At 51.3% G+C, this 24,895-nt stretch overlaps 1 protein-coding gene across 1 annotated transcript in view; it reads right to left on the bottom strand.

The window, feature by feature from the left end:
• Positions 1 to 24,895, bottom strand: part of LOC128918363 (tyrosine-protein phosphatase non-receptor type 11-like) — a 56,884-nt gene that overhangs the window by 11,355 nt on the left and 20,634 nt on the right. Inside the window, exons 2-3 of the mRNA XM_054222490.1 lie at positions 11,422 to 11,544; positions 1,658 to 1,852 (exon numbers count right to left, since the gene is read on the bottom strand). Of these exons, the coding sequence (XP_054078465.1) occupies positions 1,658 to 1,852; positions 11,422 to 11,544 (318 nt within the window). The remainder of the gene's footprint in view (positions 1 to 1,657; positions 1,853 to 11,421; positions 11,545 to 24,895) is intronic.

Here is a 24,895-nt window from a genome sequence, read left to right as displayed (position 1 = left end):
CCTGCCAGCCAAAGCTGCCAGGAATTCAGAGAGGCTCAAAATAACCTTCCAGGGGCGATGCAATGGCATCACGTCACGTCTCAGCAACTTTGTCCCGGAGGACGAAGTTTATAGAACAGTGGCCAGTGACGCTGGGCCTTCTGTGTCCTGACTCAGCACGCTGCAAAGGCAGCCGTTCCGAGCCTGGCTGGGAAGACCTCTGAAGAGCACGAGTCCTTCCTGCAGGCTTCAGAAGGCACGAGGGTGGTGAGGCTGCACAAGTCGCGCTGCCCCAGAGGACAGAACGACCCGCCGCTGGTGAAGGACCTCAGCTGCTCCTTACAGCACTCGTGCTACTCAGGCCCAGGTCCTGGAAACACGGCTACCCTGACGCATCCCGCTATATTCTGACACCATCGTCATTTCGTATATTTAGAGGACTTGCACCCTTTTCCCTCCCTTCCCCCTGATGCCACCAGATGTGTGGTCTGGTGCAGAAATCTTTATGGAGCTTCCTTGCCAAGCCAAGCCAGACTTTCCTTGGCGGGAGAAGAGGGGGAAACCCAGCTGAAGGGGGGTTTCCACTTTTCCAGAGCTTTTGCTAATGTGAGCGGCTGCCCGGCTGCTCTTCATCCTGCCATCTGGAAGGAGCAAAGAAACCTCCCTGGCAACAAGGGAGCACATGAGCTGGAGGGACTTCCCGGGGCCTCAGCTGACGGCGTGGAGGGCAGCGCCTCCGCTCCATTTCGGGAACCGAGACCAGCCACGGCCTCGGCTTTACCCCGGCTGCTAAAGTTAGAGTACTCAGGAGCCTGCTTTGGCATCGCCAGCCGCCTGACCAGGCGTTCCCCTTCCCAACCCACCATGTCAGTCGCGGCATGTGACACTGGGGAAAATGAGGGGGAGGAAAAGGGGAAAAAAAAAAAAAAAAAAAAGAAAAAAAAGGGGGTCACTGGAGCATCACAGACAACAAGACCTTCACAAGGCAGTCACTTATCGCCTGGTGGAAACATCCTGAAGTCGCCCGAGGTGAGCCGCTTCTCACATCCCTGTCCCTGCGAGACAACAGCGCGTTCCTATGGGGATGAGCAGCGGCTACAGGCTGAGATGGGACGGGGACAGACTTATTACAGGGCTTTTCTACCCGGTGCTCTGCAGGCAGACAAAAGTCACTTAAATGACTTTTGTTTCTTTCAAAGCCAAAGCTGTATGCCTCCTAGGGTACACCTGTAGGACCCATTCAAGTCAGGAGACATTCAAGGTTGGGCTTGATGAGGCTCTGAGCAACCTGATCTAATTAAAGACGGCCCTGCTCACTGCAGGGGGGTTGGACTAGATGGCCTTTAGAGGTCCATTCCGACCCAACACATTCTATGAGTCTATGACCCTTTACAGATGGACTCACACCTCTCACGTTCCCTGTTGCCTACCAGCTGGAGAAAGCTCAGCAGCTTCTGGGCCTTGCTAGTGTTATCTAGCCAGCTTCTGCACGCAGAGCTGCCAAGGAACCGCAACTCGCAGATATGCGGCTTTTGGGTCAGGAAAGCTAAATCACACCCGAACACGCTCTGTTTCAGGCTCCTTTCCAAACACGGGCCAGGTGCAGCTGTAAGGTCTGAGCCAGTTGGGAAGACGGTGTCACCACCGCCAGGAGAGGCTGTTGGAGAGTGGGACTTACCTCTCCGAGGTGGGGTCCTGGCAGTTGAGTGGGTACTTCAGCTCGATGACATTGCTGTTCTTCTCCCGCAGCAGCCCCTGCTGCTCAGTGTAGTACTGCACCAGCTCGGCAAGGGTGGCGAACTTCTCGCCTCCGTACAGGTCGTAGTAATCCCCCGTGTTCTGGATCTTAATGTGTGTCACCTCATCGTTTCTTCTGAGGAAGGAAGGCAAACAAGACCGTAAGAGAGAATGTAAACCCAGCACTGGCCTTCACGGTCCTCCTGAACACCACCCTCCACCTCCTTAAGCTGCACCCCGCTCTCTCCATTCACCCGCCTGTTCTACAGCAGGGGAAGGGATGGATGCTCCTTGGCCACGGGTACTCAGCCAAAAACTGACTCTGCCTCTCACAAGCTCCCAGCCCGCTCTGCTTCCCACACAACCCAACAAGGGGGTGAATAATTCCTCTTCTGCCATCCCTTCTGCTTCCTACACGACTCACCCTCCTGGCTGGATGAGGCTCTCACCTCACCAGTTTACAGTGAACAGTTTTCCATGCACAGGGTTACTCGCTATCATCTAACTAGTATTAAAAAAAAAAAAACCAAAACAAAACAACAAAAAAAACAGGGGAAAAAAAAAATCACCCAAACCAATATATTGCCTGATATTTGCAAATCCTATAAACTGTCCCGAAAGGGTTAATGCTTTCTCCCCTCTCCAGTGGTGCCCTCAAGGCTCAAGGGGAATATGGCTGGGTGCCTTTATCAGCCCTCTCACCCCAGCAAAGCCCAGCCTCCTTCCTTAGAAGGCCACTTAGAAGGCTAGCCTCTGAGAGGCAGGTTAATTGCATTTTAAATGCACTTAGCAGCAGCCCCCCTGAGCCAGGGAGACATGGCTGGAAGTCCATTGGTTGACAGATGAGCTGGGTCAGAGAGGGATTCGTAAATCTGGGCAAATTTCTCGTCCTTTACTCGTGCTGAGCTGCTCCCAGCCTCTCTCAATTTGTTGCCAAAGCAACCGTGACAGTGAGATGCAGGAGACGCAAGGTGGTATAAGCAGCGTACCAGGTCAGACTGAAACGCCATTTCACGGAGCGGGGAATTAGCAAAGCGACAGCGGTCTGGGCACGAGGTTAAATGGAAAGGAGAGCTGGCAGGGGCTCTCAGTAGAGGAACTGCCCCCATTTCTGCTATCCTTCTGCAGCAGGGCGCAGCCCCTGTAGCAATGCAGTGAAAGGTCAGGTCATAGACTCATAGAGTCGTTAGAGTTGGAAGGGACCTTAAAGCCCATCCGGTGCCACCCCGTGCCCTGGGCAGGGACACCTCCCACCAGCCCAGGCTGCTCCAAGCCCCGTCCAACCTGGCCTTGAACCCCTCCAGGGATGGGGCAGCCACAGCTCTGGGCAACCTGGGCCAGGGGCTCACCGCCCTCACAGCAAAGAATTTCTTCCTAATATCTCATCTAAATCTCCCCTCTTTCAGTGTAAAATCCTTACCCCTCGCCCTGTGTCTCCCCTCCCTGATCCAGAGTCCCTCCCCAACTTTCCTGCAGCCCCTTTAGGTAGTGCCAATTCAGTGGCAACAACCAACCGAGTGTGAACAGCCAGAGACAGCATCCACAGCATTACCATCATCCCAAATTAAAACCAGAACAAAACCAGCAGGAGACTGACAAACAGGCCTGAGGTGCGAAAACCTGCATCTGGATCCTGAATGGTCATGTTGTACCATGACAACAAGGTCTTGGACATAGAACCCAACCGTCTGCAACACAGGAAGCTGGTGGGTGGCACTCCTGAGTATTTAGAGAGACACGGTTAATTCTTCCTGATACATCTGGTAAGTATAGAATCACAGAATTGTTTTGGTTGGAAGAGACCTTTAAGACCATCAAATCCAACCATCAACCCAACACTGCCAAAACCACCACTAAACCATGTCCCTCAGCACCGTGTCTACACGTCTTTTAAATACCTCCAGGGATGGCGACTCAACCACTTCCCTGGGCAGCCTGTTCCAATGCTTGACAACCCTTTCTGTGAAGTAATTTTTCCTAATGTTTCTGACCTGGCCTGCCACACCAACTCCAGCTGTCCTATGGGCAGAGACTTCAAAGTTTGGCAACATTTGCATCTAGGGTATGAGCAGAACTCACTAGATGGAAATGAAAACTGGCTGTGAAATTCAGATCCCAGCCAGCGCTCCGGCGACAATGCCTCTTCTCTGGGAGGAGCTGGCACAAGAAGTGCTTTGGCCATTCACGCCAGCAGCTGGACGTGAAGAGCCTTTGTGCAGCACAGAAGGCAGCAGATGAAACTGTGTTTTTGCCACTTGGCCTGAGGCTCAAAAGCTCCCTTCTCTCCCCCAGCTCCATCCCCACAGCCAACCCCATTACAGACCTACAAAGGCTCAGTTCACAGACCCACCACCCCCACCCTCAAGGCCTTTGAGCACTTCAGGGATGAAAAGCAGAGAGATAATCAGGGTCGTTTATCCCATGAGACCCCAAGGTCACGCTAAACACAAAGGGCATTGATCGATGCCCATTTCCTTCCCATTTTCTTCTCTTAAAGCTTACATCACCCTCCAAACTGGGCAGCAGAACTGGACTGTGCAGTAGCAGCATCCATTAATCTGTGCCCTCGACATGCTGGCTGGTGAAATAAAGCACAAAGGAGATGCCCAAAGTCCTCAGCTGCCCCGTGCCGGAGGGCATGGCCGCTTCTAACAGACACACAGCTCTCATACAGCGATGCAGCACTGTTTAATAGCAGATGCCAGGTTTTTTGGCAGTTTCGGAGTCAACAGTCGGAAGAGTGAGAGTTGCCTCGATTCCCAGCTAAGCTTCTTTACGCTACCAGCGCAACTCCTTCACTAGATTTCCAGGAGCATTTCTTGATCCAAAATATTCCAACTCGGGAATCTGTGACCACACTGCAGTGACCACCAGCGTAGATGCAGTTTGCTCTTCTTCGCAATAGAGCACAGTCAACAAGAAAAGGACACACAAAAAAACCCCAAAACAGACCCTTTTTTGTCACTGTCGGCAAAAGAACGACTTTAAATGTCAGAAATACCTTCATCTGTTGCATCCCCCAAAGTCTTCTTTGGTCACGTGCTTTTCCTGCCTGTGTCAGACAGAGAAAGCCTAGAACTTCACAGTATGCAAATACGACCCTTCTGACAAGCTGCAAAAAGCGATGCAAAAAACCCCAAAAGCTCTTGATGGAAAAAACCAAGAAGATTCTCCCACGGGGTTTAGAAACATCACTGAATGTTTGCTTTCAATGAAACGAGAGCTTGGGCTCCCAGAGAAAACTCACTGTCCACCAATACACCACAACAGAACCAACGAACATTTGCATGCAATTTCAGAGACACAGCCAAGTGTATTCTAGAGATTAGGAATGGGTTTCAAATTCTTCATACCCGATTCCTAAGAAGCAATTCAGCCGACTGCCTGAGCCCTACTGCTCACTTTAGCTGTTTGGAGCTCTGGAAGGTACATAGAGGAGACCAAGGACATCCAAGTGCTCGGTGAACTCACACGTTGGCACTCTTTACCTATCGGGCATTTATGCTTTTTGCATGTGTGAAGGTGCTTCTTGTTCCAAAGGGACCTAGCCTTTTGCCTGGGGAAGGGATGTAAAGCACAAACCATTTGCCAACCGGCTGCCATCAAAAGGAAGCTTTCAACGCACTCCTCTGCCTCGCCAAACTTGTAAATAGCAGCAAACATGAGCACAAGCCAGCCACCCGTTGGTATGACATCTCCAACTAACTGAAATAAATTCACGCCACTCCAGGACAAAAGAAAGACACTGTTGTCAGAGGAGAACATGCTTGCTTAAGGGAAGAAGGATCTTGTGATAAAAGCATTTAGCTGAGATGATAGGATGATTTGATGTTCAGTACCTTCTCAAAGGCTCTCAAAGTGACTTGCCTCTGTTGGCTGGCCTACCTTGGAAGAAGCAGAATCAGGCACATCTCTCACTAAATATTTGTGAGAGGCAGGCCTGGATGACAGGGCCTTAAGAGGGCTGCTAGGTGCTGTTGTGATGAGACACAAGGACAACTGTTTTAGGAAAGAGCCTCTTTCAAGCCTCCTTCCATTCTTCTCCAGATCCAACTTTCTTCTTGTGCTGCAACTGTATTGTCTGCAGGCAGCAACTCAACCGACGTAACACACCTGGAGTGCTGATTTACTCCTTTTTGCAGAGCATGTATTGTATAGGACATAAAATCCTCCTCGATTGCATGTCTTAACCTGTACCCAGCGCATATTAGTACACACCTTTTTGGGGGAAAAAACCCCCAAAAGTCCAGTTACTTACAGGAACGCTCAATGTTAAGTGTTCATAGGGAAACCACTCTGGGAGACTGTAGCTCTAACAAGAGTTTGTTACCCAGAAGCACTCTGTACGGTATCCCGTGAACCAAGATAAGATCTGTTCCCATAAAACGTGACCCAATTACCAAATTAACAGGGTCTCTGATGGATGGTTCTTAACTGTCTTGGCATTTGCATTACCGCTGTGGCCACAGGCCAAGCACCACTTAGAGGCAAACTTTCAACATACCTTTTCCTTTTGTTCAAGCTACTTACCCAGACCTGGCCAAATCTGTAAGAAGCTCTTCACTTTCTTCAGAAGCCATTCTAAACACTTGGTCTTCTGGAAACATGCTCTGGCAGATCCAGGCAAGCACCGAAGGCTGGAAACACGGGGCATATCTGTGTGGCCTCACGTGTTTCTCTTCCAACAGCCCTCGCTTTCAGAGAGGTTTATTTTTTTAAGAATCAGGGTTAGAATTTGGAAGACTCAATATCAAAAGCAAACCGAGTATCGGGTCCTTCTAGGAAGTGGGATGTGACAGAGTATACACAAATGGAAAGGAAGCTTTTGTAACTCATCAAAACTGCAACATGCAAATAAACTCGACTTCCATCCTCCAAAAATCCCCTAACTAGCAGGCTCTGCTCCCACCACCCAGAACAGCTTCCACAGCTCTCCTGTAAGCCCAGCTCCAATGTACAGCCCCTTTCAGGCTCAGAAGCTGAGGCACTCCTCCAAACAGTCCCATTTAGATTGGATATTAGCAAAAATCTCTTCTCTGAAAGGGTTGTCAGGCATTGGAACGGACTGCTCCGGGAAGCAGTTGAGTTGCCATCCCTGGAGGTATTTAAAGGATGCGTAGATGTGGCGCTGAGGGACACGGCTTAGTGGTGGACTTGGCAGTGCTAGGTCTGCAGTCGGCCTCGATGATCTTAAGGGTCTTTTTCAACCCAAATGATTCTGTGATTCAGCGCAGGTTTTGTGAGCCACTCTACAGGAAGCACGAAGTGGTGGAGAGCGGTCGCTACCTTTGGCTAACACAAGCGCTCAGAGCCTGCAGGAGCCAATTCCCGCGATGAGGAATATCACCCCCCTTGTGACCCACTGATACAGAGCTGTCCCACTGCCCGGGAAGAGGCAACGCTGATATTCCTGCAGAGAGCAGCGCTGCAGCCACTGCATGGAACAAAACAAGACGGCTCACGTACAGACACAGCGGATATTCCTATGGCCTTACTCAGAATGACTCTCCATCATCATTACACTTCAGCTGCAGTTGCCAGACCACTTTCCTCCCTGTTGATGCGCTCCACGTATTTGCTGAAGTGCCCAAAGAACGAGGTGAGCCAATAAATCCAAACTCAGTACTCAGTACTGATGTGCCACCAGCACACCAAACAAAGACTCCTCAACGCAGCCCTCATGACACTGGACTAGGGCAGGTGTGTCTGATCCTCTGGGTGGAACAAGCTCTTGAACTTATCTGCAGAGACGTCCCAAGAAGGAGCATGTTTCTGAAGAGGAAGGGCTGACAAAAGGAGTCAGGTTTGGCCGACTACAAGCTGCCAGCCGTTTGGACTGAGAGCTGAAGATTTTTTTGAAGAGGTTTTTTTTTTTTCTATTATTTCAAGACAGACGTCATCCGTTCATTAACCACCTCATGTCCCCTCCATAGGGCTTGCCTCTTTCTCTTAAGAGCTGAAAAAACAAAGCCCTGTGAAGGCTTGGTGCTGTAATGGTAAAGGCTGAAAGAGTGCACAGAAGTGAAGAAACAAAAAGGGAAAGCAGCCGCAGAGTTTCGTGGAAACCTTCCCATAACTTCTGCGATATTATTTCCGAGCCTCTCTTGAGGGACACGTATCTGGATAGACACCAGCACACGGCCACTTGGTGTGTGGTCTGGGTCAGCCAGAACTCCATCGCCTGCTTTCTTTTCAGCCCACATCCTCTCCGTAATTAAAAGGAGCTGCATTTCCCCTCGCTGGCTTTCAAAAAGCCTTGAAGAAGCTGAAGGGGGGGTTGAAAGAAGGAGGAAGAGGTTTTGATTGTTTTCCTAAAGGTACTTTTCTCCTGCTGCCACCTCTACCTTAGGTACTTTTTCAAAGCCTAGCCAACAATATCTATATTATTTCCTTTGAAAACCTTTTATTTCTCAGAAAGGAAAAAAAAATATATGGCCCTGTCCAGTTCAGAGATAAATAAAAGCTCTGTCAGGATACAATTCTAGGTGAGAATAATAACACACTGCTCCATGTCTGTGTGCGTAATGTAACAAGGTAAGGGGAAAAACACAGGGGGAAGAAAGTTTCCCAAGTTTTCAGCTTTCACGGCGCATAAAGGTACTCATTCTATACTCTGTTGGGTGCTGCAATTCCTAAGAACATTTGTGCACCTGTTTTGGTGCCATCATCAGTGGGAAAAGAGCATATCGCTCGGATGAAGTATGAGCAAAACTGGTCGACCTAACTAGCGACCACGGCAACGCAAATATTCCACACCTGAGACTATAGGACAACCCTTGCCCCAAGTCATGGAGTAGAGATGGGATGAAGCAGGAAGGAGCGAGGACTTGCAGGTAGTCAACGAAAGAATTCTTTCCTCATCTTCAATCCGCGATGCCTCAAAACTCAACGCATCGCCTCTAAGTTCGTGTGTCATGTTTAATGTGCTTTCCTGGAACCGTGGTATGTGTCACAGCTTTGGTTTACTCAGAACCGTGAGAGCTGGTCAGACTTTCCACCGAGCCACGATCTGCCAGCGGGCTGTGATGGTATTGTTCAGTGCTACGATATTAAAGCACGCCGCGTTCCTCTGCTCTTAACTTCTATCTCATTATTTCAGGGCACCCACCAGGCATTAAGGGCTCGATTTTATGGCCAAAACCATCCTGTTATTAAACATTTACTGCAACATGAAGGTCTCCCTGCAGGAGGAAGTGGTCTAAACCCCCTCTGATAATCTGACACTCGCCTCCTCCCCCCTCTCTGCCATAGAGAAAGCAGAAAGGGGCAAAGAAATGATCGCAGTAATAAAACCTCTCTGTCACTCCACCGCCAGCTGTAGTTCTTCCACGGAAGGCCGAGCTTTCCTCCACGTGCCGCCGCTGGACAAGGGGAGGCAGTGGACCAGCACAGGCAGAAGGCAACAAGCCACAATGGCAGAAACCCACTGGATGAGGCACCAGGACAGAGCTACGGGAAGAAAACTATGGAAACCCGGGGCCTGACTCCGCAGCAGAAGGCACGAGCGCGGTAATGCAGGTGGGGGAACTGGCTCTCCCGGCAAAGTAATTTTCCCTGCTGTTGCAGGGTAATTATGCCGCTCGCTGGGCACCTTTCCACATCAGGACACTGTTGCCCAGCCACAACCTGCATCTGCTTGCACATCGCCTGGCTGAGCAGGGGCTGTCGGTGCTTCGCTTTACGCTCAGACGACACCCTGACTCACAAAATTACAGGAGAAGAGGCACTCAGCTACCATGAGGACAACCCCCCCCCCCCCCGTCGTCTTACACGTATTCCCTTGCTGTCATGGCTTGCTCAAGGCAGCTCTCTGCGAGTTTATTTTCCATTCTAATTAGAAGAACTTCCTGCCTCTCTCATTAACTCGCAGCCACTTCTGATCACAAGATTAGCCGGGAGCTCGTGAAGTCGGATCCAAACACTCCCCGCGCAGGCAATGCTGGGGAAAAGATGGACTTTCTCCCTTCTGCTGTGCTGCTCCAAGCGTGAGGAGCTCTGGTGGGTCAGAGCTGTCTGAGAGGTAAAGGGTTGGACGGCTGGAAGCATTAAAGGAAGCATTTAAAAAAAATAAATAAGGCAGCTGTAAAGCCTCCCTATTGCCAAGCTGAGAAACGGCCACACTTGGCAGAGAGGAGTGCAGGCTCCATGCGGCAACAATTGCAAAGGGAGGGAAGAAATAAGGCCAAGAAGGGTTTCATCTGAGCAGCTGAGGCAACAAGGAGAGGGTGAAGCCTCACCAGCACCAGTCGGCATTGCCACGCTGCTCTGACCTGCCACTGCCTCCCACAGCCCCCAGCTCAGGGGGGGAGAGGGGCTCATGTCCCATTAGATGAGTTGGGGGGGTTCAGCCTGGAAAAGAGAAGGCTCCGGGGAGACCCTGGAGACCCTTCCAGTCCCTAAAGGGGCTCCAGGAAAGCTGGGGAGGGACTCTGGAGCAGGGAGGGGAGCCACAGGATGAGGGGGAAGGGTTTTAAACTGAAAGAGGGGAGATTTAGATGAGATATCAGGAAGAAATTGTTTGCTGTGAGGGCGGTGAGCCCCTGGCCCAGGTTGCCCAGAGAAGCTGTGGCTGCCCCATCCCTGGAGGGGTTCAAGGCCAGGTTGGACGGGGCTTGGAGCAACCTGGGCTGGTGGGAGGTGTCCCTGCCCAGGGCGGGGGGTGGCACTGGGTGGCCTTTAAGGTCCCTTCCCACTCCAACCATTCTATGATTCTATGTCAATTCCCTGCCAGGTGGAAACGCTCTGTCCATTCTGCCATTTGCACAAAGTTTCTCTAAACAAAGTGTTGCTCAAAGGACTTACAAACTTACTGGAGTTTCCTAAACAAAACAAGGGTTGTTTAAACTAAACAAAAGCCACCACAACAAGAGAGATCTGTGTTACAAGTGCCTGGAGAAACCTTTGCTGAGCTACTCCCCTGCAAGGCACCAGCTGAATGGTGCTCGCGGAGGGTTCATGCCTTGAACCCACAACCTCCTCCTTTTATCTCAGGGACTCATTGGGTCGATGTTACCCTTTGCCTCTTCCCTTTAGTTCACCTTCAGAGAGTTCTACCCAGTCCATCCGCTTCACCGCATCGTACGGGGCTACGCTCACAAAGACCCATGAGCAAACTGCAGCTTCCCTTTCTGCAATCGCCTTGGTCCCAGAGAACACAAGAGCACTTGAAAGGTGATGCACATGATAAAGGTGATGCACATGTCTAGGAATACGGCCCCTGTGAGGCCGGTCAGCAAGCTCACTCCAATGGAGGTGCTCCTGGGCTCCCTCAAAGACACAGAAAACAAGCCTCCCCCAAAGGCAGCCACATTAAGCTCCTCTGAAATTGGGGTGAGATGATTCATCCCAGCTGGGATTGACCATGCTCTCCCCACATAAGCGGGCTCATTATCTTCTCCTCTGGCAACAACGGCTCTGGAAACACGTGCCACAAGCAGAGAGCCAGCCCTGGCAGGATAGGGGCATGTCCAACCCACAGGGATGAACAAACCTGGTGGTGGTGGTGGGGGAAGTAGCGTGTGGTTTTTAGCACAGCCTCTGCAGCGATGGGGGGAGTTCGGTGACCCTTTAACTTCAGCAGTGGTAGCACAGAGAGGCCATGTCCGTGCAGCTCCTCTCCCCTTGCACATACATTCATTGGAGCAGGGTGTGCTGGAGAGCTCGAGACCCCTTCTCCTCCATCCCTCCCCTGCTGTGTCTGCTTACCTGACCGAGAGAGTGAAGTCTCCTGGGTTGCTCTTACTGGGGCGAGCCAAAAAGCTGCCATGGACACCCCTGGTCAGGAGCAGCTTCTCTGCCTCGATTCCGCTGATGTTGGGGTGAAACCACCTGCGAAATGCAAATATGAGATGTGAAACGGTAATTAGCCTGACTGCCTGCCCTGCTGGACACCATCTGCCTATTCCTATCTCGCAGCACACCCACCCGCCTTCCTCCCCATCACCTCGCAGCAACGGCTCTCGCTCAGAAAAGCCCTCCCTTTGCGTGTTACCATGGAGAAAGTCTTCTCACCCATCCACCTCGAGAGGTCTCTTCCCCAAAGGGCTTAGTCCTCCTCTCCCTCAGCTCAGGAAAAAGCAAGAGCCCCGCAAGCTTTTGGCAGGACCGACAGGAGTTTCCCCTCTCTGGAGGAAACCACTGGCTCAGAAAAGAGTTCTGACTATTCCGGCTGCAGGTCTGATCCTGGCCGGCCCCTTCCCACGCAGCACCTACCATCCTCATACCCTCCGAGCTGTCATGTTGATGGCAAACGAACTGAGCCCAAGAAAAGACCTGCATCCCTGGGGGCACTTAAGGCATTTCTTTAAGGGCTTCCCGGCATGAAAAACCACAAAAAGCTCCAGTATCAAGGGCACTAAACCTCTTGTTCTCCCCAGCAAGAACAAAAGCCTCAGGCTTTCGGTCTCTCCCATTTAAAGTCTGTTACAAAGAGGGGATGCTCAGAGCTGGAGAGAAGAAAGGCTTTCCTTTGGGACTCTGTCCGGGAAGGAAAGGCACACTCTGATCTGCGATAGCGACCAGCCCTTATGCTACGAGAGGATTTCTTCAGCATCAGTGCAAACACAAGGGCCAGTGCGTGTTCCAGGATCTCCCTCTTTGCCTAGAAAATAACAAAACCCAACAAGTCTGCTCCAGCCCTAGCTAAGGCAGCTTTGACTCTTCAAGTCAAGGTGAAGCAGCCACTTTTTGACTCTAATTGCCATAGCTCCGGCCACCTTTCCCAAGAGCACAGAAGAAAACGAGCCCAAGCACACAACTGCTGTGTCAGGAGCAAAGTTCTCCGCAGGGGACCGGTGCGCAGCCAGGGAAGGAACAGCCAAGGGAACGCTGCTGGAGAGCTGCGGTGGAGTTGGTGTCCATGTGTAACACGACATAGTAGAAAAGGGAAAGAGAGACAGCTCACCCTAAGGGGAAAATCGATTCATCGTATTGTGCGCTACTTTCTGTCATCAAATCATCTCCTGACCTCATTTCTGATGCTATCAGTCTCGATCAAGTTTTCTTGATGGAATCACAAGAACCGGTGTTTCCCCAGGCTTTAATGCGTACTAAGTACGCGTCCTAGACCAAAGATTTCCCGTGCGGCACCAGTTCTGTGGCTCGATTTTTCAGAAGCCACTGAAAATCCACTTTCTAAATGCCAGGCTCTTTTGCGTAATCTCCCAAGCGCCACAAAGAGCACCCCAAAAAACGGAGAGTCACCCAGTTCTGAAAATATTGCTCAGTTTTCGAGCATGCTCCAGCAGACATTGCCGCATGGGACTGCTGCAATATTTTTTTTTTTTTCCCCCCCACGAGCAAAGAGGAGAAGATGAGCCACAACTGACGCTGTGTGATAACGAAGCGAGCTTATTGAGTGTTTCTGGGCAAGAGAAGAGGCTGCAGACTCGAAACTTCCATCCGCGCAGAGGACGATGCTGTACGAGCTCCTGCACGGGCGGACGGGTCTGCGGCACCGCTCTGAACCAAAACGACTCAAAACCGCAACGTGTAGTTTTCCAAGCAAAGTGAAATGCGGGTTCTCGTGTCTGGAAACATTTAGTAAGCTCCTTTCTTGTAGGCAGCTGTCGTCCCCCCCCCCACCCCCCAAAAAAAAAAAAAAAGGGTTTGCAAGTTTATCTTGAGTGTTGCAGAGAAATGCATAGCCCGGCATCTCCCTGAGCGCCTGCATTCGGAAATACACCCGAAGACTAAACCTACAAATATAAGCACACGCACGCTCATTAGAGTGTGTTTGTCTCCCAGATACACATAGAAAAGGTCAAGAAATGCCACCATCTCCTCCACAATGTGGGATTTCCTCCCTCCCACCGCAAGGCAAACAGTTTTGATTAAAGATCCTTGAATTCTGGAGGAGGAGGAGAGGTCTATTAGGGAAGGGCCATGGAAACAGATGGTAAACAGGAATCCCAGCATTTCCAAGCCTTCTATTCCTGACATCACAGGAGTGGCACCCTTTCATAAACCCACCGTCTGCAGGGCCAGCACTTAACTGTGCCGCAAAACCGCTACTGGCATCGGAACGAACGCCCCTAATGGAGCTTAATGCAGCCCAGGGACAAGGCAAAGCTGCCAAGGGCCACACATCACGTTTCCACTGAAGGCCTAATGGCAATAAAACCAGCACAATATTGCTCGCCAGGACATAATAGGAAAAAAACCTAAGGAAGCATCTCCGGTAAAACAGTGGGATGAGAGGTCTCATAGGCGCATACCCAGAGCTGCCAGCACACACCGGTTCTGAGAATATCGGTGTGACAGCAGTGTCCTCCCAAGGGTGTACACTCCTCAAAGGCTGCTGTGAGAGCAGGAACCACACGCCTCCACACCGCCCCTCGGTCCCCCTATCACTCCAGGCTCCCACGGCAATACTTGTCATCCCGGGATGCAGGACCTCAGCATCCTGAGTGATGCTGAGAAGGGACAACTTTGTGCAGGTTGTCAGTGTCAGGACGAGGGCAGGGATGCTGAGGCTGGAAATCTGCCAGCATCCGAGGCACCGGGCTCCCACAGGGAAGAAGGCAACAGGAACAAAAGGACCTGACGTCCATCCTCCCTCCAATGGAAGGCTGGGTGCTTGGGAAGGGGGGACCATCACCCTCTTCCTTTTCGGCCGCAGCAGCTGCTGACCACAGCTACAAAATCGATTCGCTTCAGTCCCTTTTCAGCATCGTTTCGCGGTGAAATACTGAGAGGGAAGAGCAGGGGCCACTTACAAACTCTCTGCAAACACCAGTGGGACAACACTGTATAAAAGAGAGAGAGGAGGAGTATATTGGGGGCAAATATGGGGCTCTGTCAACCCTGATGTCGTCTTTGTTTCACTAAACAGAAACCTAAAATGCTGAACACCCTTATGACTCCCACCGCTTGGACAGGAACCAATTCATACACGCAAAAAACACAGAGCGCTTGTTATTTAGCTTGCAAGAAGCACAAACAACGAGCCGAGGAGAAAACCGTCGCAGCCCTCACAAACAGAAGAGGGAAGAAAGGCAATTTCCAAATTCAGCGAGGGGGGGGGAAAGAAAGAAAGAAGAAAAGGAAGAAAACCCTCTGCAAGCATAGACACCTCTTCCATGGCTTTCTAGAACAAAGAAAACCTTGCACAGCTCATTTTCGGAGGGCTGTGTGTGGATGGGAGCACCTGGCTTGGCACCGCCTCGCACAGGCTGCCTTCTGCAGCCAGGGGAGACACCACGGGCCTGCGGTGCGAAAAGGGTATTTTCAAATCCAAAATCATCTCCATTTGGGAATTCCGGTCCTGAAATTGAGCACTTGCTCTCCGGAGGCTTTTCTGCCTGGACTAAAGCAGGAATTTGCAAAACCCACGAGGTTTGTTGCAGCGCGCGGCCTCAACCCCCCCTCAATGCAGCTCAGGGAGCTACAAATGACTGAAAACAACTGAACCCCCCCCCCCCCCGCCTCTCCCTCTCGCGGGATATTCCGTACACCTATCAGCTCACTCCCTGTAAAAAGTGGAATGAAAAACAACACCGAAAACAGCCAAAACTGCGCTGAAGGCTCTTTGGCTCGTGAAGGTTGCGCCATCCCGCTCGCTCGGCGCACACCAAGAGCCTGCCTGCTCCAAAGACAGACGTGATCAGCTTTCCATCTGCAGAGAGAGCATCTGAGAGAAAAATTTGTGACTGAACAGCAGAAGATCACATTGAAAGTAATACAGTCATCATCTAGCAATCATCTGGGCACTCTTACCACACCCTTCACCATCATTTTGGAGGGTATACTACAGGGGCCTACAGGAAAGCTGGGGAGGGAGTCTTTATCACGGAGTGGAGCGATAGGATGAGGGGTAACAGTCTTAAACTGAAAGAGGGGAGATTTAGATGAGATATTAGGAAGAAATTCTCTACTGTGAGACTGGTGAGGCACCGGAACAGGTTGCCCAGAGAAGTTGTGGATGCCCATTCCCTGGAGGTGTTCAAGGCCGGGTTGGACGGGGCTTGGAGCAACCTGGGCTGGTGGGAGGTGGATGTTGGAATTAGATGATCTTCGAGGCTCCTTCCAACACAAACCATTCTATGATCCTATGAAAGCTCTCTGCCCCTTCATCCCAGGAACCAAGGCACAACCACCATGGCTGCTACATATCCCAAGGTGCTTTTCCCAATACAGCTTGTTTTGCTCCTGACCTGGAATAAGCCGGTCTTGCAGAAAGCATCTTTAGAGCTGTTTGTCATTATGTTTGGGGGGTTTTTTTGTTTTGTTTTGTTTTACCAGCATACATTTGTTGGTAAGCAAAACCAACCCACAACAGAGCAGACAAGAAGAAAGCACCAACCCACGCATCTCACTAAATGGCAATAACGAAACGCTACTGCCAGCTCCAGCTGAGCATCCGAGGAGCAAGCACCGCTCACTGGGCTCGGAGTCAGACCTTTTGGACCCACAGGTTGTTTATAGGAAGATCTGCAATATTCTGAGAAGGACAGCAAACAGAGGATCCAAACTAGATCCCCAGCATACGGGAAAAAACAAACAAACAAACAAAAAAAACAATCAAAAAAATAAAGGCGTTACTAATTTCACACCATAGCTTCGATGTCAGCAAATGACACGCATTATTACGCACAGGCAACCGCAAAATTGTTAGCTTTTTTTGCTGAACTGAGTCACCCCTGTAGAATTGCTTTAAATGAGAGTGGGGAATCTAACAACTTTTCATCTCTACCGCTACACGTAAATATTCGCTGTCTACTTCAGGCAATACCGCTTTCCTGCGGAGAAATGCATTTCCCTTCCATCCGTCAATCCATCTAAAAACCTGAACTTAAATTAAAAAGCCACCTGCGAGTGCCTTTCAGGAACCAAAGCTACACAAAGAAATTTATTAAAACAGAGGGAAAATGGAGAGGCTTGGGTGCAGTGTGAAGTCCCCAGCACGGACGAACAGGCGGATATCACTTGGGCTGCCGGGAGGGAGAGAGATCTGGGTAGGGTCCAGGCCAGGCTGAGCTCTGCACTGGAGCAGAAAGGTCCAAGTAGCCAGGAGAACACCAGAAAGCCCATCATGAGCGGGGAGGGGAGGGGGGAGAAAAAAAAACCAACAAAAAAGAAAAAAGAAAAAAAGAAATAGCTCTGAAAAAGGAAACCTTTCTCTGCATTAAAAAATATAAAATAATTTCTCTTTAATTACTAAAGTCGTCTTTTCCGTACAGTATTACTCATTTCCTCCCTAACACGAGCAGGAATGCTTGCTTCTGCTGGAATGCATCCTTGTGCCCCTGTCTGGGGATAAAACAGAACAAATAGTTGAGCAACACCGTTACACCCTCAGAAATCTATAAAACAAGGCATTTTTAATAGCCTCGCTGGGAATCCCAGTATTCTGCTCCATCAACCATCCCACGGATAAAAAGCACCGTATCTGAAACAGTAGAATCATAGAACCATCTAGGCTGGAAGGGACCTTTCAGATCTTCAAGTCCAAGCATCAACTTAACTCTGACAAAAGCCATCACCAAACCATATCACTAAGTCCCCTTTTCTTCTTCCCTTCTGTCACACAGCTCAAGGAGGACACAACGCGCATCGTGCACAGAGGAGAAAGCTGCCAAGTGAAGACCACGCTGGCCGCTGGGACTCCGAGACCTGCAGACACAGGATGTCTACCCCCCAGAACACTGCACACACGAAAGCCAGCGTCACCACCGAAGACTTGAAAGCAATTGCCACCGGGCTTGGGGAACGGCGTGCGCCCAGGGTCTCACCGCACTTACTTTGGGGCATCCCCAGAAAAAGCCCGCACCAGATGCGCATCTACTGCGGCCCCTCAGCTCCCTGGGTTTGGGGTTTGAAGGCCAATTTAGGCCGGTGTCAGCAAGAGAATTTGGAGCATTTGTAAATGTAAAACTCCTTTTTGTTAGGGTTGGAGAGGATCAAAGCAAATGTGGCTCAAGAGACACCGCCTACGCGCTCGGTGTGCGGTTAGCGCTCTTTGGTTCAACACAAACTCCAACCCGGCAAGCGGAGGTGGCTCAAGAGACTGGGAAAGGGGGAGGAGGGGACCCACCGCCACCAGAGTCCCCTTCTGCTGTGCTACAGCCTCTCCACACCAGCCAGGAGCAAGGGTCGGCGTTCACAGCAGATGCTGTCGATACAGGGCAGACGGACAAACCCTCCCCACCTGGGTTCCACCGTGGCGAAGGAAGGGCGGGATGCGGACCCTGCCCTTGGGGGCAGAAGAGCAAATAAACAACTGAAGCTTCTCCCAGCAGAGAAACCCGGGGGCTGACTTGTGAGAGCAGGCGTGACTCGGGGCAACGCAGCGCGTTGCAAGACGAAGTTTCCTATTCAGCAAAGGGGAAGAAATCTTCAGAGCTGCTTAAAGGATCCAGACACTTACTATCCATTTAATAAAGAGGCCCATCGGTTTGCGTTTGCACACAACAGAGACACTCCTTTCGATGCTGAGCAGCCAAGGGCACGCACCATTTGAGCTGTCACAACGTGGCTGGAGCAGGAGCGAAGCTGGGACAGTCACAGCAGCAATTCGCTCTCTGTAAGGTTATTAATCCGTAGAATGGGACTAGTAGGTGCAAGCTTCTGGGCTGAGTGAAGGCTGCTGTCCTGCGAGAGACCTCTGGTACAGAGAAGGAAGCCCCATGAATCAGGATCCTGGCTTGGAGAGCAGAGAAGCAGCTCTTGTTTTGAGGGAGATTTACTTAGAGCGGGACTCCGACCCTGCTGGGAACAGCAGAGCCCCACGCGGCACGGTTTGCTCTCTCCAGCTCGCCTGCGGTCGGAGAACATCGTGCCCACACACTCAGCAAGGCTGCTGTGGCCTCTCGGCTGCACGGCATCATGGCCAAGGTACAAGGTTACAGCAGGAGACCCAGTGCTACCTGCTGAAGAGACCAGAATCCACCACACTCACCGGTTTCCGAGAGGAATGAAAAAAAGCATTCCTCACTTGCGTGTTTGGGGCTTTCTGCAGGTGTGATTCAGGGTAGGAAGCAGGTCCGGCGTTACAGCTCTCCGAAGAGCAGTAGTGTGAGCTGGTGGTTTCTCACAGACCGCCTGGGGTCAAGCTGAACAACTGCGAGAAGTCGCCAGCAGAACACGTGCTGCCAGCAGCTCCTCGGTTTATAAACCTCCCCCAGAGGCTGCAAAAGGAAGAGCGGAGCTGCTAGAAACCGCTCAGGACCCCCCGCAGAACAGAAAGCATCCCGAGTGCCAGCAGTGCTAACTTCATGCTGATGTATAAAACTAAGCAAGATGCTAAAACATCGGCCATCGGCAAAAATCCACAGCAAGGTGCTGGCATGGCATTTCCTAGACCTTCTCGGGGAAAAAAGGAGGAAAAAAAAAAACCAAAAAAACGAACAGACTTTCCTAAAGAGATGGAGATAAGCAATTCCCTGTTAGCTGAGGAGAGGTCATACTTGTCCTGTGACCTTAAGGCTTAATTGAGCAATCTGTGGATTTACTACACAGCGAGGCCGCTGTTGGTTTCGGGATGTTTCCACACTGAATTAGTAGCGTTCACATCTTCATTGAAAGCCGTTCGACACAGGCATGGCTGCATACAAAGCATTTCTCAAAGCCGACAGAGCCACAACAGCCTCCTGTGTTGGTTCTAGCCTGGTTCAATTCAAATCCCATCAGAAGACTCATTCTCCCAAGCACAGCCTCAAGGGAGCGTGTTAAATAAATATACCCTGCAAATCTAGTCAGTTCTACGTACAGGTAAATATTTTCATTTTCCTAAAGCAATTAGCATCATGACAGCTAACTGTGCCAGTGCACATCATCTAATATCCCCCAAGACTTCTGTAAACAACTTTAAAACAAACAAAAAAAAATATTCTCACTGCTTTTCTAAATCAGCATATCCATCTGCAGAGCAGGTACAGAAGCCTGTGTTGCGTTCTCTGGGGTGCAACAGCCATTTCTATAGAAACCGGCTCGTTCCTTTCCCTATGTATTTCACAGAGTATTTCCCTAATGGGTCTCACACGCTGGTGAGAACAGTTAACTACTTTCTCTGCGAAGGTACGCACCTTATTTTCACCATATTCCGGTAGAACCTAGATATGCCACATCCTTTGGCTCATTTAGAGCCCAAATTCTGTGCAAACCAAGTTGTCACCACTAGCACAAACAGCCCAAGCAAGAAGAGGTGTTTATGCAGAAAGCCTGGCCCGTTTCCACACGCAGAGCTGCGGGCTCCAACACTTAAAGACAAGGAAGACCACGAGCAACAGTGAAGAGCAGATGGTTCTGCTGGTTGGGCCGAGGCCCTGACCCTGAACAGAGGTTGGTGGGACTGCTCCCAACGAGCAGATTCACGGTTTTCACCTGCTTCTCACATTGTCTCAGAGAGAAGGATGGTGCCCCCGGCCTTCCCACTGCCTCCCCCGATCACTCACTAGGGCAAGGCCTTCAAGCCGCCCCATGCTCCTTCGCCAACAGGTTTCGACACCCAAAGAAAGGCTCCAGTGATTAAAGGATAGACCAGATGATCCTTGAGGTCCCTTCCAACCTGGGATTCTATGATTCTATGATAAATCTGGGACAGGGAGGCGCAGAAGTCTGGGTTGCGCAGCACAACCCATACTTCACCCCATGTCATTGAGGTCTGCTGGTTCTTGAGGAACCCTTCAAGAAAGTAACACAGGCTCTCAGAGGAACTCTACAAGAGCAGGCAGGCAAGATAAAACCTGGCCATGCCTTTGACATGAGCAACCAGCTTGAAAGCAGTATTAAACAGCCTGGATGAAAAGGCGCGCTGGGTTGGAAGAGGCCAGAGACCTTTTTCTGCTGCAAAGCAGAAGTCCGGCTCTCATTTCAGGAGGGGCAGATTGGTAGTTTTTTCCAGGCAAGGTCTGCAGCTATTCACAGGGTTTTGTCAACTCTTCTTTTCGACCAAGCGCTGTACCCCACTGCATACAGATACCACAAGAAAGAGGAGATGTGAGCAGCCCCCTTGGTGTGCAACGGCCAGCCCAGGCTGAGGACGCACGCACGTTTCCAACCACCAGCCCCACCTCCTCCAGAAAGGCCAGGTTTCCACTGACACTTTGTGAAAAGAGATGGGGTTTTGCTCAGCAGTTTGTTGGTTTGGGTTTTTTTGTTTGTTTTTTTCCTTCTCACCCCGTTCAATTTCAAGGCATAGGGTTAGTGAATGTGTGCGCACAGAGGGACTTCCCCAGAGAAAGCACGACCAGAACACAGCCGAGCACTATGCCGGAGAGAATCATAGAATCACAGAATGTGTTGGGTTGGAAGGGACCTCTAAAGGCCATCTCGTCCCACCCCCCTGCAGACAGCAGGGACATCTGTAACTAGATCAGGTCGCTCAGAGCCTCATCCAGCCTGGCCTTGAATGTCTCCAGGGATGGGGCCTCCCCCACCTCTCTGGGCAACCTGGGCCAGTGTCTCACCACCCTCAGTGTAAAGAACTTCTTCCTGATGTCTAACCTCAACCTGCCCTGCTCTAGTAGAGGTGAGGCAAAGGCGTTTGGCAGAGGCTCCGGGATGTGACAGCAGTGGGCACAGACAGCTTCGGGGTGCCAGTTAGCCTTACTGTCCGCATTAGGCATGGCCAGGTCCTGCAGAACTCTTCTGCCAGGCTCAGGTCAGAGAAGGTCTCACCCAGGCCCAGCAAAGCAGCAGGAGAGCCAGAGACACAGAACTCCAAGCCCTGGCCCTGCACACCGGGCTGTTAGCCCACCAGCAAGCCCCAGTGAAGCCCTGGATGAAGCTGTTGTCAAGAGCTACCAACACTGCCATGGAGGATGACCAGCATTGCTCAGTCGCCATGCCTTACCGCACCGCTGAGACTACTGTAGGATCTTCTCACAGCCCCTGGGCGGCTTAGATACCCAGCCCTAACCTCTGTGTCTCTGGAGAGCCACATTCCCTTCCCAGCACCCGCTGCCTTCTCCGCAGCTTTTCAAGCCAGCTCGCACATCAGAGCTCAACAGCGAGGCAAGGACAACTTTTTCCGTTTCATTCAGCCTTTCACGAGGCCATCCCCAGCCCACCGCCCTTCTGCGGGAGAAGCCACTGATGCTTGCAGCAATGGAAACCTCAGCCTACGCCTCTGCCCATTAGTGGGTGACCTTCATGAAAGGCAAAGCCGAGCAGCTTTGAGCTGCAGAGCAGCAGCGTACCCAACGCTCCTCTGTGTCATGTTCAAAGAGGGGTTTCAAAACTCACCACCCACGTTTTGGTTTGAAACTCGAATACTACAGTCAGGCATGGTTTCATATAGAGCTCTTCGGAAGAGCTTCTCCATAAATGTCACTTGCAAGACAGCGCGCTGGGCAGAGTGGTTTCTGTCAAAGAAATGGGTTTTAGCTAGAGATTAGCAGCAGCCTCTGACTCTATGCGTACAATCGGTTTTAGGACTTTGTCATTTAATTCCAGTTTCAGTCCTGTCCCCGGGGGAAGGCAGCTGGACAGACCACAGCTGCCGTCCTGGGGGAGGGGGTGGCTTCTGCTGAAGCAGGAAGAGCGGAGTACGGAGACAAAACCCAGCGACAGCCGTAAAAGCCCTCCAGGAGCTCTCTCCTGCAGGCCTGACAGAAACAGGAGCAGGCAACACCCTCCTGGCGGGGAGCTGGTGCAGACAGTTCCCATTTACTGGCTCTGGAGCCTCAGCTGGCATTAATTGTTAATTCATATAAATTCACATCTGTCCTATCTCCCTGACACATGCAAGATTCTGCACTCATCTGCTCCCTATGATTCAGTCCCTTTATCTAAATTATTCTAGTCCACGCTTGCCATTGGCACCTCTCCCTTTTTTCCATGCGCTGTCCCATTCATCCACCTCCCGAGCCATCCACCCCATCTCCCCCACCTCCTCAAAGCAGCAACACATCCGTGATCCGCCACAGCCCTTTAGCAAAGGGTTTCACGCGGGTTAGGCGTCTAAAGCAATGATTTTGCCTACGAAACCAGATAGCTTGTTAAATCTGGCTGACACCAGAACAGAGAGAAATCACTCCAAGGACAAATACCACGAGAACCTCCTGTCGCATCAACAGCGGGCAGTTAAGGCATCGGTTCCTCCGCCTGGGATGGATGCGCAGGCAAACACATCATCCAGAGGACCTGGCATCCCTCTGCTTTGCAAAGCCTGCAAGGTCTCTGCTTTAATGTGAAACTGTTAAAATTAGCATTTTTTTTTTTTTTTTTGACTGATGCTCTTTCCGCTTCAGAAATAGACCCCGCTCTTTTCTCATGTCTCACTAACACGAGCCAAAGCACACAGCTGCAGGGTGCCCTCCTTCATCCCTGAAGCCCGTGACCGGCCACTGAACCACGGAGATGTACCCAACAACATCCCCTTTTACTAATTTGGCTACCGTATAGCCAAGACATGGTCTGGACCCATAAAGGTGTAGCCAAGTCCTTCTCTGAGCTGCCGTCATGTTCAGAGCCTGCAGTGACACACGCAGGCACAGAAGCCCTTCATTCAAGCACGTCCAGGTGGTACTTTTTGACACCTTAACTCCCTTGATAGCACAGTCACAGTCAGGAGCAAAGCCCCACCGTCACAGATTCTGCAGAAAGCTCTCAAAGAGTGGTCCCTGCCGCAGGATCTGACTATGTGAAGCCCGGGAAGAGGGTGGGAGAGGCCAGAAGCAGCGTGGCTTGCTGAGGTTCACCCAGTGAGACCAGGGCTGGGACTCCTATTAAATGCAGCCTCCAAGCTGGGCCTGATTTCCATTCAAGCTGACCAGCCCAGCAGGACAACGTGCAGTTTAAAGAACCTGAAAAGAACCCAAAGCTTGCAGGCTGACCTACTGACCACCGATGGCATCCAGCGGCGACCTTCGTGCTGAGCCATGGCTCCCTCAGCCCGGTCTCCATCCCTGCCTGCCCGCCCGGTGAAAGCGGCTCTTGCTCTACGCGAGCCAGAGTGGAAAAAACTAGGGATAGCTAGGATGAATTCCCGCTGACAGCCCAGCAAGGGCCTTCAGCACGCCATTCCTGCCCCATTTCTGGCACTCATTTAGTCACACACCTGTTTCAACGGCATTTCTATCCGTGTCCTTCAGCTCTGGTTTCAGAGACACGGCTCACCCCGCCTTCAGGAAAGAGGGAGGAAGATCAGCAGCTCTGCAAGGCAGATGCTGACTTCACAGCTACTTGTCCCAGTGATCCTTCCGGCAGCCGAGGTCAGTTTAGGCCATATCCAAGCTGAAGGGACTGCAGGGAGCCCAATCTCCCCCAGCCTGAGCGTTCGGAGGCTCTGCCTATTGTCGGCGCTTCCTTGCAGCCCATCCCGCAACTGCTGATGTGGAAAAACCTCTCTCACCAGCACGGCTTGCACTCCCCAGATAACGGTCCTACAGTGACAAGGAAAGGAAGCCACGGACAAAAATTGAGATCCAGGACACAAAAATACGTCATCGGCAGACAAAATGGACGGCAAACAGTAAGGCACTGGAGCACAGGCGTGTGACCTGGCCTTCAACTGCAAGGCCAAGCCGAGCTGCGTTACACACATGGGTGCACGTAAAGGATGCGAAAGAGACTGGCACCTGCCTGCTGTGTGGCTGTCTCCTCCTCTCAGCATCTCACGAGCAGCTCCTGCAACCCTCCGGGAGGCTGCGATAGACGAGGGGCTTGTGCACATGTACCAGAAATGAGAGGACTATGCCTGTGTCATTCTGATGGTCTACCATCACTCGTGGTCTGTCGTTTTGCAACCACGGTCTAACAGCTCTGGTCCTTAGAACTTGTAAAAACTCGAGCACGTGTTTGCTCAAGCTCTTCCCTCGCTAAAAAGAGTTCCTTCAACACCATCCTAATACCCAGCGTGCTTGCTTTCACTCAGCAGCGGCTCTGGGTTTCTCTTTGGCCAACTCGTGCGGCCAGAAGAGCCTACACGAAGGGTGCAGAGGGAGCAGTAGGACACAGCGGTGGTACAGGGGACCTTTACCACGCACCAGAGAAAAGTCTGACCCATCACCCCACCCTGCTGTGGAGCAGTGCAAACCGGAGTGCGCCCGTTTGCCTTTATGCCTGGGTGTTCTTGCACCCACATTGCCTTGTGGCTACCATATGCAACACGCCTAACCGTAGCCACAGAAGGTCACTGTCAAACACGGGGCTCCAGCTGGTCCTCTCTCGCCACAGGAAGAGATGCTTCAAACTAAGAACTGAAGGCAGGAAGGAAGGAGGAGTTGTTAGAGAGCTT

Source organism: Rissa tridactyla, chromosome 16 (genome assembly GCF_028500815.1).
Source record: "Rissa tridactyla isolate bRisTri1 chromosome 16, bRisTri1.patW.cur.20221130, whole genome shotgun sequence".
Classification (NCBI taxonomy): Eukaryota; Metazoa; Chordata; class Aves; order Charadriiformes; family Laridae; genus Rissa; species Rissa tridactyla.
Note: the sequence above shows the minus strand (reverse complement) of the source record. Positions and strands in the feature narration are given on the sequence as shown.